Consider the following 14672-nt stretch of genomic DNA (forward strand, 5'->3'; position numbering starts at 1 on the left):
AGCGACACGCGAGACTTTAGTCAATTATTTTAAGTGCAATTGTAATATTCGTTATGTGCGCGTTGTGTAGCAAACCGACTCCTCGTGCATGCAGAGATCCGCGGAGTCGGCGCAAAAATACGCAGAATATTGCAGAACGGGCGCAAAAATGTCTCCACTAAACGTTAATTAGTAGCGAATTACTCGTCTCTAAGAGCGTTTTTATTAAGATTCGACGGATAGTTTTAAATCGATCCGAAAAATTCTACATCATTATAAGATTTATTAATTATTATGACGAACGATATATTAAATTTTATTATACGAAAATTCTCGATACACGTATAACTGATGATTATAATTATATAATTACGACGAATCTCGGCCTTTGAAATGGGTTAAGCCGCAGGAATGTGTGCGAGAAGAGGGCACGTTTCGCAGAAAACGACAAGGAACGTGCGGACCGGGCGGAGAGTCCTATCGATCGTTACGATAAAATCCTCTATTTACGCGCAACGCGTGACTTGTGAAACTATACGTCTCGCCGTACGTATCCAGCGTACGTATATCGAGATCTCGCCTTGATCTTTGTGTTATAGACGTGTCGAAAATAAGGGAAGGATCGTCACGTTCACTGTGTGTTTCGGCATTCAGTGTTTTCCCGAGGACGCTTCGGTTAAGAGCTTTTACCGCTTACGAGTGACTTCGTTTGCCGTCTTCGATATACAGCACAACATACCTCGTGTGATTAAGGATCTTCGCGAAGCCTCGCCCATAGGCAGAAGTAAATAAATGGACGAATAAAACTGTCTTCTTGTTGGCGATATGCGTTGTTCTTCACTCATCCAAAGAGATTCGAAGACTTGAACATGAGAAATTGTAAGGGCACGTAACTATACATATGTATATACTTACTTACCTGTCGCTTCGCTTTGCGTGTCTCTCTCTCTCTCTCTCTCTCTCTCACTCTCTCTCTCTCTCTCTCTCTCTCTCTCTCTCTCTCTCTCTCTCTCTCTCTCTCTCTCTCTCTCTCTCTCTCTCACTCTTCGATACTTTGCGCGAATACCGCCGTCGCGTGGTGCGACGACGACGTCGAAGATCCTTGATCCGAGTGATTGTAAAACCACGATGTAATATGTAACCCGTGCACTCTGTGTGAATTTATTGTCGCGTGCGACATTGTGTCTCACGTTTGTGTTACATTGCGAGCAATTCCAATTAATTAGCGAGATTCTCTGTAATCGTGTGAGAAGATGGGAGGAAGCCAACGCGTGGTGGATGTGCCATCGTTAATGATTTCCGACTTGCGAGAGCTCCCGCAACAAAGATTCGCGGCACATTTGCCAACACCCGACCAAAACGAAAGAAAGAAATAAAAAAAAAGAGAGAGAAAAGGAAAAAAGGAAGGAAGAAAGGAAGGAAGGAAAGAAGGAAGGTGTAGACGAGATGTAAGAGATGTCTTAGAAGAGAGAAGTCCATGATTCTAGTTAGAAATTCAAAATTGTACCGACAAGTGTCTGGTGAGAATGAATCTAGTCTTTTGTAAAACGATGAACACAAGATAATGTATATTTTGAGAGTTACGTGCTAGAAAGGCGTCTCGATGCGTAGATAGAGGACAATATTATATTATTGTGTCATACTCTATTCTAACTGAAAGTAATGGAAAATACACACACACACACACACACACGTACACACGTACACACGATGTGAATTAGTGCATATTTTTAATAAATGGATCGCAAAATTAAAACGTTATCGTCTCGCATCTTTTTACCGTTTCACATCGCCAAGATGGCCCAGCGACGACTTCCCACGGAGACAAGACCAAACCCTTCCGCAGGCGCAGGATGTGATCTTCGGCTTGGCCGAAAATTGGGCTCGCATCGAGGTTCAAGGAAACAACGGCCGAAACTATTCATCAGTTTTATTTGTGTGCAAGTCAGCCACAAGAGAGAAAAAAAAGAACGCGCCGATCGATCTTCGCGAGAACTCAACGAGACGGATCTTAAGAGTCCATCTTACATACGAATTCGGTAAGAGCTAAACGATAGATTTAGTTCTAGAAATTCGCAGTTTCAGCTGCAACGCGCGCGAACGCGACATCACGCCGTTCGATTCGCCGGTGATATTGTCGGACTGAAGAGCGCCCGGTCGTGGCAATATTTACGCTCTGTGTAATTCGAACGATCAAATGCGTATCTGCGAAATGCAGATTTTGCTAAAAAGAAAAAAAAAAGAAGAATGTCGCGAGCAAGTTACGCTATCCGACGGGCGACGGAGAAGCCGCGAAGAAACGCGAAGTGATTTGAGTTCGATTGCGTGTTCTGTCCTTTTTTCCTTTTCTCTAACGGAAGCAAGAAATTTCTATTTTTGCTCGGATCTGCTCGGATCCTGAGATCGTGCCTCGGAACTTCGAGCGGTCTGCAGTTCGCCGAGCCGATTTCTTCTGCAAACTTCGCGGAGAATCGACGTGGGTCGCCGTGATCGCGCGTTCGCAACTGCCTCGCGTCTGAGAACACGCTTAATCTCTAAACACTAGCCGCTAGAAAAGAAAGGCAGATCCGATTTTTTGATTCTCGCATTCGGCCCGATCTGCCTTCGAGGACGATTCGCTTGCTCGACTGCGCGAGCGGACAGCTCGGACACGCGACACAATCGTTCGCAGTCGTTCTGGAAGATCGGCTCTCCGCATCAAGTTTTTACGCGACTGCTCGCTCATTCATTCTCTCTCTCTCTCTCTCTCTCTCTCTCTCTTTTTCGCGCGACTCGAAAAGGTACAGATTGCTATGATTACGAATCTCTCTCTCTCTCTCTCTCTCTCGCTCTCGAAATCTGTTTTTGATCGCTACTTGTCTCATATGTATGGTATAAGCGCACAGTGGTCCCGCCAAGCTCCTTACTCTTTGCCCGACCGTCATCGTTCCTCATCAACGTGTGTCACACGTTTCTGCAGCGCCTTAAGTACATATTTTCTCGAGCAACCGACGTGCGTGATAAGACCTTCGGCATTTGCGTAACGCGCAAAGATTTCCGTCCGCCGCATTTTCACTACCACGTTGGATTCGTGTACAGTCGTCGATTCTGCGGCATCCCGTCGATATGCGATCGTATACGCAGGATCCGATTGCGCGAGGATCTCATGGTGGTGAGAGGAAAAGAAAAAAAGAACAAAAAGCACGTAAGCAACGAACGAATCGGTCCATCACAGTCGACAGATTTTAACGCGTGACTTGTACGTAGTCTTATGTTCTCGGGAAGTCTCAAATTGGCCGGTTCGCTCGTTGCTATTTCCGGGCTGTTTATAATCCTGACACAATGTCAATCGCCCGATTAAATATTCGCCCAATGAATAGCGACTGACACATAACGTCGATTTTATAATTGCCCCCGTGAACAATATGTAACCGTTACATATTACATCGCGTTTACACTGTCAGGCGGAAAATGATAACGTCGACGCCACGTTACTGTCAGTCGCCGACTCTCAAAATCGGTTCTAATCGGATAAAATTGGCGAGAGGCTGTTTCCGCGGAAAGTGGCTGTTTCCTGACTGTTCAACGTGTTAAGGATATGGGCATTAAGACGCTTCGGAAACAAGTCTTATCGATTTATTGATCACACGTCACCTGTGTTTATCGGGATCGAGCCGATCGATCGTCGTGTCGTAAGAAACGCGTTACCCGGGATTGCAATCCTTGCGATTGCGGATAACCGGTAACTGAACGGACTGATCGTCAGGTCAGGCTTAACAATCACATTGGTGGGTCGGCCAACCTTCGCTCGGGAAGGGCCGCGGAGGCGCAGGATTTCGCGAGGGCGCGCACGGCCTCGGTTCTACTTTGTACTCGGTAACGGACGTCGAGCCGAGAGTCCAGAGCCGGCGTAGATACTAGACAATTACAAGGAGGATTTGGGCAACGGTCACACACTCGCACATTTCAATCTTTATTGTAATAGATTCTATTGAGTCTCATCGCACTCTCTTTTTTTTTCTTCTCCTTTCGTTTTTTTTTTTTTTAACAAGTTTCGCGCGCGCCAAGAGATCGGGCATCTTCAACGGCGCTTTCAACATCCGCGTCCATCTCTCCTTCCGTCTGCGCTTCTGCCCCCCCCCCACTCCCTCTCCCCCCCGCCGTCGCTGCATTTTTATGCACAACAAACTGTGATCGGAGTGTGCCGTAGGACATTACCGTCTTGCATATATCAAGGCGTATAACAAAATTTCACATAGACTACAATAACAACAACACGCTCTTACGCACACTTGTTCCATTCGTCATAGCATTCAGTCGTGTACAGTCTCTGCAGGTTCTATCATACATCCGGGGGACATGTACAGTGCCGGCGTCGTGGCAAATTTGTCGTCTTTCGCATCTCTCCTATCTCCTCCTAGTTCATCCGCTCCGCTTATCCATTCATTCGCACACGCATTCGCACATTACACATACGCTTCCGTCTTTCTCCCTCTTTCATATTCAATATATTTATATATCTTATAATCTCTCCTTCTCCTTCCTTCTTCTTTGCTTCTTCGCCCTTTCTGCCCCCTTCTCCCCCCCCCCTCTCTCTCTCTCTCTCTCTCTCTCTCTCTCTCTCTCTCATATACTCTATGTACAATTAAATTTCTTGATGTCCTTTAGGATATTAGTAAATGATAATTACCAGCTTCTATCTACGCCGTAAACGGTTTAACAGTTGATTTCTTTCTTTCCCTTAAGCGCTACGGTGCTATAATTAATCTTTTATTTATTACTTATATCACATTGTTCATGTACACATTATTCATCCCGCTTAATGTTTAATGCTGTACTACTTTTTTAGTGTCCATCCACGCGGCGAAACCGTCGTCGGCCCTCCCGTCCGACACGCTCCCCCTCCTGCGTCAACGCGAATTATTATTTACATGAGGCTATTAACGACGCTTCGTTAGTCCATAGAATAGCAGAGGCGATCGTTCCCCCGTGACACAATTCTCGCTCGATCGCTTCTTTCCCTTCACTTTTGCATTCTAGCACCGCTCGCAAGCTATGTGCCATTTTTCCTTCTCTCTCTCCCTTTTTTTATTTTACTTTTTTGTGTACGCCACCAACCAGATTGCGGTACAGACACTATATTCATTGCACGACTCGAAGTTTTCGTAGATTAAAAGCGTTCGCGCCGAAAACAATTTAATATAACTTTATTGACTAGTATTTTGCAAATTGTGAATTTGTGCCGAGTTCTTTGCTTTTTTTTTCCCTTCCCCTTCTTGTCAAATCGAATTTTCTCCCGTATCCGTTTGATCTCTAAGAAGCGTGAGTCGCAGCAATATGAAAATGGACGACGAATTGTGTGTACATCGTATTTGCATTCACTTTTATATGCATCTCCCTCTCTAGCTAAGCTGTAAAAATATCGATTTGAACAAAACGGGCGATAAGCGCGAGTCAAAATCCGAAAGTAATTTGTACACAGTGCAAGTTATGCTAATTTATAATAGTATTATAAGTTTCATTATTGCAGTATTTTTGTCCCAACGTAGCTGTTTTTTTTTACCTTTTTTTTTTTCATAGATAGTGACGTGCTAAAATTACCAGAATGCATTTTTTATATAGACATTTGTGCTCCTTTACCTCGCTAAAGCACGCACTTACCTATATGAATGTCGATCGGCTGACCATGCTACACAATTAAATAATTTAAAGAATATAAAACAAGATATACATTCATACGCTGGTATAAGAAATAATAATAATAATAATAATAATAATAATAATAATAATAATAATAACACTAATATACAAATGAGAGCTGATATCCCCCGAGAGAGTAGAATCGTCAATAGTCGGAGGTCAATTAATCGTACATTTCGCAACATATCTGCAAGTATTTTGTCAATATAGAGTAACGTATAATTTTTAGCTTACAGCTTGTTGTGCGATGGTATTGCGCAATGAACTTTTCCATGATTCTACCAATTACCCCATTGACGATCCCACACCGAGAATACCAAACGGAAGCGTAGAAAACGATCTTACAAGAACGAAGATTTTACGTACGTATAGAGAAACAATTAGAAGTAATATGACAGTACGTTACGTGCGTGCAATCGTCCCAGCTTCTCTTTCAGCTCTTTCCAAAAAATAGGTGTGTGAGCATTTTCGCTTTCTTCTACAGTCCAGCCTTGGTAAAACTATTATGCAAGGAAAAGGAAACGGAACGTTACAACGTGCACGTTTTTGTTTTCACGATTATTGGTGATTTATAAAATACGCGCTCAAAAATCACTTCCCGCGTGATAAAATCAGCATAATGAAATTAATGCGCAATATTACAATTCTAGGCTCATATAATGCTCAGAAACCGAAAATGAAATAAAGATTTGTGTGTATATATATATATATATATGTATATACATACATATATACATGTATGTGTGTGTGCGTGTGTGTGTGTGTGTGTGTGTGTGTGTGTGTGTAAATATATATATATATATAAACATACATACATACATACATATATATATATATATAAACATGTATATATGTATGTATATATGTATGTTTGTTTGTATGTATGTATGTTTGTATGTATGTATATACGTATGTATATATGTATGTGTGTATACGTACATATAATAAATACACAGACGAATAAATACTTAAATGTATTACTACAAACGTAATCTATATACTGTCCTCTACACTCTTTATTCCTTTCCTTTTTTCTTCTTTTTAAAGCCTTTTTGGCTTCCAATATTATTCACTAATGTATTTAAAACTTCTTATTTTTGCGACCGAATTGTCAAAAGTAAATAGATTCCTACATATAGAGTGTTATCTATTCTCTCCACAGCCACTATCTATTATCATTTTCCATCTTCGGTCTTTCAATTTCAGTCTAAACATAGTCGTTACCATTCTTTGCGACACTTATTCGGTTGTGATCATCGTTTCATTGATGTATCAACCTTATACAACAGTCAAAAAATTTAAAAATTATACGAAAAGGAATATTTTTTCTCTCTTTCTTTCTCTTCCTCTCTCTCTCTCTCTCTTTCTCTCTCTCTCTTCTCTTCTTCTTTATCTTTCTTTCTCTTTCTCCTTCTCTCAATTCATCTAGTCAAAGTTTATTCTCTTCGTCTGTAAGGAAAAGTATGTACAATTTTCGAAAGATCATAAAACATTCACTAAAAAATATTTGTCAGGATACGTTACCGAAAGAAGCTCGTGAATGTGAATATTACGAAATGATAAAATAGTGTACATTACTGGGAAATGATTTGTCAAGTCAAAGTAGCATAATCATTATTGCCTATAGCTGCATTACTTAATTTTCATAATCACTGGATAAGCTTTATCGTATGACTCAAAGCTTTGGCTTCGTCAAACGTGCTATCGTAACGTGTTAAAAATTATCAATTATTCATAACGCACTGTGACATGAAGTTTTCTCATTTTTCTACACTTGCGGGCTGCCTCCGTGAATTAGCTGTTCAAATTTTACACTTAACGTTTGCAACAAACATCTTTTCTTTTAATAAAAGCGTACCGTACTGCGTATTGTACAGTCGTACGAGTTTGAGCAAGGTCTTTCTCACATATCTTCTCAGTCAGATTCACTCTCCGAAAAAGAGCTTGAACTTCGAATTCGGCGCCCTCGCGGGACGCAAGTGAAGTTATGAAATGTAAAATTCCAATAATGTTAAAAATAGCACGATGGGCAAAGGCGTTTCATCGCGTAAGGTTCTCCTTGTTGCTCCATGTCTAAGACGCAATTTTGATTACCTATCGTAATTTTGCCTCGCAAATTCATCGCTAATCCACCCCACTAAGCAACTCGTCTAATGGAAGAAAAAAAAACAGAACGTAGATTTACTTCGGTTGAACATAGTGACACTACGAGCAACTGCAGCAAACCACATTTTGATATTCCAGCGCGATCAGGTCAATTTCGCTTTCTCATGATTCTGTCAGACGGTCGAGTGCGTGGTCGAGGGAGGTTGCGTATTGGAGGAAGCGGTGGTCGAGACTGGCGGCGTCGACGTTGAAGGCGAGCTCACCACGACAACAGGTTTGACTAACGTGGTGGTGTTAAGGTACTGAGCATTCACCAACGGCATCTGGCCCACGGTCTTGAGAATCGGGGTAGTGATCATCTTTCCCGCGAGGCTGGATGGCGCCAGGATATGAGCGGTCACTTGATTACCCTGGGAAACAACTGTCATCGGCGTGACGATTGGCGTCAGGCCGGAAAGCGGCGTATGCTGACCGACAATGTGCGCTATACTCTCGGTAGATGGAACATTTTGCATCACTGTTGAGCTTGGCTTCGCTGCTGCAGTTTGTAAAGACACACCTGCGTGGCTTAACGTCAGTCCTGTAATCACGAAATAAACGTACCGGTCGATTTTGTGCCCGTGCGCCCAAGACGCTGCGGCGGAAACGCTCGTGGCACTTCGCCACGAAAACGATACTCACCATTTGCCGGGAGTATATTCAACTCTGCACCGCCAGGGAGTCTCGCCAGTTCCGAACCGTTGCCTCCGACCAACGTCACGCCGCCGACCATCTTATGTGTGGTCTGCGAGTCACTGGTCCTGATTCTCGTTTGGGCATCTGCAACAGCGAAGCATCTTCACTTTAGGAATCTGAGTTTTTACTTCCTCTCCTGAGTCTTTATTCGTTGTATGTGAACTTGGAGAAAGATCTACATGAACGACAACCCGGTAGGATCTCACAACGTGTACACACATGCACGAACCATAAGTTCTGTAAGATCCAGTTGACTGAAATCGATGAATTACCAGTTGATGAAATCGATGAATTGCAAAAACTTGCACTCACTCGACACGTTTAGCGCGGGGGAATGAGTGGCAAGAACCAACGGTCGCGCCTCGTTTCCTGAGTGCACAAAGGTGACAGGTCGAACGTCATTGGCAGATGACTGCACAGCCAAGGCCAACGGTCGGTCGTTGTTGGACAGGTTAGAGTGCACAAACGTCACTCGGTTGTCGCTAGCGGTGGAGGAGTGAACGACCAACGCCACTGGCCTCGGCTCGTTCCCAGTGTTGGATTGCACAGCAATCAACGGCCTGGACTGATCCGAGGAGTTCTGCACTGCCAACGTCAATGGCCTGGTTTCGTTGTTACCGGCGGTATGGGTAACAAGGAGCTGCCTCGTGTCACCAGGTATCACTCTAAGACCCGGCCCGATGTGTTGCAACGTCGGCACGATTGTTGCGAGGCCTTGACTTGTGTTTAACATCTGTGCGCTGATTGGTAGGTGTAGCTGATGCGGTTGTTGTACTATGTTGGCGGTCGGCGACGTTGCGACTTTCTCCTAAAATACAAAGCTCACTCTTTGTAATCGCTGTATGCACCACAGAATGTCGCATACGAACGCACACACGTACTCACACACTGCGCACACACATTTACTCCATGATACTAAATCCAAATTTGAAAGTTTCGAAGTGGTCTTGAAATTGTCACTGTCACTGTGGTCTCTTTTCTGCGACGTTATAATTGATTATCTCAACATGCACTGAATAGTTTATCGTTCCGTTAGTGATTGCTGCCAACCAAGTAGATACTTTTCTTTTCTTTTTTTAGAGACTTGAATGATAAACAGATTATAGTGTGGATATATGGATTGGTTTCATTCGTTCGATATTAAATTACCGCCTGGGAACAAGGATATTGCAACATTCACATCTCAAATATGCATCGACGCGATATAACAGTTAAAAATGACGTCTTTAAAACGTTCTCTAGTAAGAGTTAAAAAAAAGAAAAAAGGCAGAGAGACAGGGAAAAGATGCGGGCCGACTACGATTGTTTATGCATGCCGACGCTGATTCGTAAGCTCTAAAAATGCGCACCTTTCCAGCGAAAGAAACCTCGCTCGCGCGCGAGCGACTCTAAGATCTCAAAAACGTGTCGCGCATTTTCAAAGCCGCTTCCAGTACCAGTCGCTGTAACCGGCTCTGCAAATGCGCACTGTCTTATTCTGGCACCGGTTTATTGCAGAATCACGATATCCACGATCCAGCCTTGGATGCGGTGCTGATTTAATTCGTTCATCGTTCCTCCACCCGGCGCGGCGAGACGAGAATGGAGAATACATACCTGCGTCGGGGTGGAAATACTGGGTGTGGATGATGCGGAGTTCGAGCTGGCCGGTGGACTCTCCCTGGAGCCTCGCGCAAGATTCAGATCTTGCGTTTGACAAACGATGCTCGCGGTCGCGGCTTGATTATGGATGTTGGAAGTCGCGTTAGGTGACTGCAGCGCTTGCGGGGAACTGGCTGTAACGCTGTTCAGGCTGCTCGTGCTGCTATACCTCGTGCCACCCTGAGGGAGTCCGGTAATTTCGACCTCTGCGGTATCTGAAACTTTACAAACGGCAAAACTGTAGGTAAAATCATGCGTATGCCCGCAAACACCCGCGCTACTCACAGACATTCGGGTAAGTTTACGTTCTGCTCCGTATATCAAGGACATCTTACCATTTCGAACGACCATGATGTCTGCCCCGGTTGCGCTTCTCGCGAGAAGAGCGTCGATGTGAGAGAAATCAATGTGTTCCCAGGTCGCAACGACCTCCTGCTTCAACATGTCCAGTCTCTGGTCCGCTGCGATTTTCTCTTCCGCCAGCCTCTGCAACTCCCGCTGGTAATCTAGATCCTTCTTCGTCAGTGTCTGCGGAGCGTAAAAAGTACATTTTGCATTATTCAGATGGTTCTTCTCTCTGGTTCGTACATTCCGCGTTTTATCACCGGCTTGTTGTTGTTGTACATAAAATCATCCCTTCCCTCTCCGTCGCCAATAGCAGATTAATCCGTACGCTCCGTAAACAATTTGTGTGCTTGGCGGCCGCTTTTGGCACCCGAGAAGGAGAGAGGCAGTTCATCGTGTGTGTGTGTGTGTGTGTGTGTGTGTGTGTGTGTGTGTGTGTAGCAGTCGTCGGCAACACCGGCGTCGAGCGATAAAAGTCCGTACAGCAGCATGTGCTACATGTATGTACGTGCCATGTGGCGTGACACCGATGGCCGCGCAGTCACGTGGAGTCGATATAGGTAATACTCTTCCGCAGAAGAATGCTACGCGCACGGACATGCCTCGAGACGGTGCGACGTACACGGCGAGAGAGACGGGGAGAGGGGGGGGAGAGAGAGAGAGAGAGAGAGAGAGAGAGAGAGAGAGAGAGAGAGAGAGAGAGAGAGAGAGAGAGAGAGAGAGAGAGAGAGAGACGACGGAAAGTGGGAGAAATTGGCGGGGGATGCACTGGAGGCGAGAGAGAGGATGAGGACACAGAGAGAGAGGGAACAAAAAAGTAAAGAGGAAAGACGAGAGAGAGAGAGAGAGAGAGAGAGAGAGAGAGAGAGAGAGAGAGAGGGAGGGGGGGAGAGAGAGAGAGAGGGGGGCTGCTCCCTCGTGTGCAGAAGCTAAATGTGTACATGAATAGCGCAGCTCGCTAATTTGTAATAGATCTTTTTGTTCTCAACCGCTTGGATGTATCCTTGATGAGTTATTTACTGTACGGAATATGTTCCGAGAGACGGCTATGTAGAGAGTGGTGTACGTCAATAGAGCCATCTCATATCAGCACAATACATATAAGAACCAAACGCTCGTATCAGTGAGTCACGCGGAGACAAGGTGAAAGGTGAAGAAATACGAGCAAAGTGAGCGACGGCGGCGGCGTCGTCGTCGCAAGGAAGAACATTTGAGCGAAAAAGAAGACTAAGGCGCACCAAGTATGGCACCGAGAGAGCGAGAGAGCGAGAGAGAGAGAGAGAGAGAGAGAGAGGGACAAGTCTCGCATCGGCGTCGTCGCCGGTGGGAGGCGAAATCGCGAAAGGAAGGAAAGGAGAAGGAGGAGGCCGACCTTCGCGGGGACGCAGAATAAGCGATAGCCACGCGCGGAGAATTCGCGCGGGCTCTCCGCACTCGCTGCACTCGCGCGAAATCGGTGCACGTGTCGCGGAGCTGGATTTATCCTTGAGCCGGATCTGTGTCGAGCCAACGAGAAAAGAAAAGATCCGGTAAATCGTCCCCGAAGACTTCGAATCTCTTCGAGAGATTTCCAAGATTTCTCTCTAAAGATCCTCTCTCGAAGATGAAGGCTCCGGTTTCTTTGAAATTCTCTTCAGTTGCCGCCTGCGGATTGCGTAGCTTGTAGCTTTCGTCCTCCACTTTTCTCCCTCGCGAGAAGGAGGACGCGAGGAGTCGAGGAACGTCCGCGCAGAGCACTTTTACAGAGCGCGTGGATCGAGTGAATGGTAATTTTCTTTCTTTCAAACAACCGCTTCGTCGCCGCCGCCGTCGATCGAGAGTGCATCGACCGTGTGGATGAAACGGAGAGATCCCGCGCGAATATAAATTTAATCGCGACGCAATACGCGTCCGCATTCGGTCGCCGCGTGGAATTTCGCTCACCCTCGACTACGTACGACACGTACGCAGGCTATAAATCGACAATGAGCGTAAGAATCTACAATGAAGCGGCGAGCGTGCACTTTATATGCGCGCGGTGATGGCGAGTCTTGTGTATCTATCTATCGATCGCGACGCGATGTCGTAAGAAAATCACGTAGAACGCCGACGGAAAATCGGCGGTTATTCGGCGGGGGGAGTAATATCTCTCGGCTGAGAATTTCTCAGGCGACGACGGGACGATCGCGACGCGACTATTATTATTACACTCGCTTCGGCACCGTTCTCGCCCGAAGGTGAAGACATCTAGGATGATAAAGTGCCTTATCCGAGTTACGAAATAGATCTTCGGACCGTGCGCGAAAGTAAGGTAAAAAAAAAAAAAAAAAAAAGAAAAATAAAAAGAAGCGAAGATGCGCGCTACGCGCGTTTCCGCAATGCGTCATAAACAAACCTGTATGTATTGGTTCGCCGCGTGAAGGATGGAGAGATTCGAGGACTTCTTCTCATCCTGCGCCGGTAGCATCCTTTTCAAGAGCTCGAAGCATTCTTTCAGGTGTGCCCTACGATTCTTTTCCAGTTTGTTGTGTACTTCCCTCGTGCCGGATCGGATTACACAGGGTCTGTGCGAGAAGAGATAAATTATGAGGAGAGATGCACGAGGTGAGATAAACGAAGCTACGGTTTCCCCTCGGGTACTTCAGCAACTTAAGGTCCACCAACGGACATGCACGACGAAAGAGGGCGGAGGGGACGAACAGACGCGCGACTCGCGGACTTTTCTCCGCGGTTTTTCTCGGCCGCGCGCGCGCGCGCGCGCGCGCTCGAAGAAATTCTCCTCCGCTATCGTTCCGGGCGCGATCATGTAATAGCGTGACCGCCACGCGTTATCGCCGCACAACGCAACGCGCCGGGTGATGCATCGTGCACGTGCCATTCACCCTGGACACGTGCACGGCGTAAATAGGTATAGTAACCTATAGCGTCGGCGACGGCGCGTCGCTCGTGCACGGAGAGGAGAGGAGAGGAGAGGAGGCGAGGCAAGGTGAGGCGAGGCGAGAGAGGAGCGGAGAAGAGAGAGAGGGCGGGCGAGGGAGGGAGAGAAGATGAAGCGAGAGCGTGCGAAGCAACAGGCTGACATATCGACTCGCGGCGAAATGTGTTGGTGCCGATGCGTATGTGTCGGATCAGACAGAGACATTATTGCGCATTTCGGCCAGATTCGAGCATAACACGCCGATAAGGTGCGCGCGCTGTGTGAGATAACTCGCAGTCGCGAGTAGTGCCTAGTCGCTTCATCTCGAACGATCTTCACTTTCGACTCGGGGCTTTGGGTCGATTTCGCAATATCGTGAAATCGGAACGGTCTACCGGAGGAGCAGGCCGGAAGCTCTCTTGCGGATAAATGACCGTTGGAAAGTTTCCCCGGGGAAGAGAGCGCGGTTGTTCTCGAGGAAGCAAACAGTCACTCTTACCCGGTCCGATGTTTCTTATTGTCGTGGCTAGCTTCAACGTCGACGACGAGGTTACCCGCGTTCTGCTGCGACTGATTCGGGTTGTGATTCTCCATGTACTGATTATGTGTGCCGTGGTGGTCGCTCTGGTGATGATGGTGGTGGTGGTGGTGATGGTGGTGCTGCTGCTGCTGCTGCTGCTGCTGCTGCTGCTGTTGCTGCTGCTGCTGCTGCTGCTGCTGCTGCTGCTGCTGCTGCTGCTGCTGCGACTGCTGGTGATGGTGATGATGAGACGTCGAGTGGAGAGCAGACGAGGAGTTCGTGCTGGCCGTCGGCGTGCCTCGCGAGGAGATCACAGCACTCCCTCTGGATGCGATCGACTGACTCGACTGATTCGACTGATTCGAGATATCCAGTGGATCTTCCTCTGCAACATCGTTTATGTTACTTGACACGATCCGCGGATCTTCGCCGATCTTTATCGAGCTCTGCAAAGTCTGTACTTGGTCAAATCCGTCTTAAATTCGTGTGGCTTTAAAGAAGTTCAACTTGTTTCTATGATATTCAACTTGTCCGTTCGCACGACTTTATAACCGTCCATGAATGCGACGACCAGCGAGGGGAAGTTCCGAAGAATTGACTCGCGATTACAAAGCCAGAACACCGAGGTAATTACCGCGAGCCGGCTGCTGCACAAAAGAGAAGAATCGAGCCGGTTCCCGACCCCTCTCTCTCTCTCTCTCTCTCTCTTTCTCTCTTTCTCTCTCTCTCTTTCCTAGGTGTGCAAACAACTTGGGTAATCTTCTCCAAGTC

General features: G+C 46.3%; 1 protein-coding gene across 5 annotated transcripts in view; it reads right to left on the bottom strand.

The window, feature by feature from the left end:
• Positions 1 to 6577: 6577 nt before the first annotated feature.
• The window catches only part of LOC105183522 (homeobox protein prospero), a 28004-nt gene continuing 19909 nt past the window's right edge, over positions 6578 to 14672 (bottom strand). For 3 of the 5 annotated variants that reach the window (XM_011141736.3, XM_025303250.1, XM_025303251.1), the window contains exons 4-10: positions 13881 to 14286; positions 12860 to 13028; positions 10476 to 10668; positions 10096 to 10361; positions 8812 to 9307; positions 8446 to 8583; positions 6579 to 8344 (exon numbers count right to left, since the gene is read on the bottom strand). In XM_011141736.3, coding sequence (XP_011140038.2) covers positions 7938 to 8344; positions 8446 to 8583; positions 8812 to 9307; positions 10096 to 10361; positions 10476 to 10668; positions 12860 to 13028; positions 13881 to 14286 — 2075 coding nt within the window. In that variant the 3' untranslated portion in view covers positions 6579 to 7937. Of the gene's footprint in view, positions 8345 to 8445; positions 8584 to 8811; positions 9308 to 10095; positions 10362 to 10475; positions 10669 to 12859; positions 13029 to 13880; positions 14287 to 14672 lie in introns of all 5 variants that reach the window. The other 2 variants (XM_019841608.2, XM_011141737.3) reach the window with 2 other exon arrangements.

This window comes from Harpegnathos saltator, unplaced genomic scaffold (genome assembly GCF_003227715.2).
Source record: "Harpegnathos saltator strain DR-91 unplaced genomic scaffold, Hsal_v8.6 scaffold539, whole genome shotgun sequence".
NCBI classification, from domain to species: domain Eukaryota; kingdom Metazoa; phylum Arthropoda; class Insecta; order Hymenoptera; family Formicidae; genus Harpegnathos; species Harpegnathos saltator.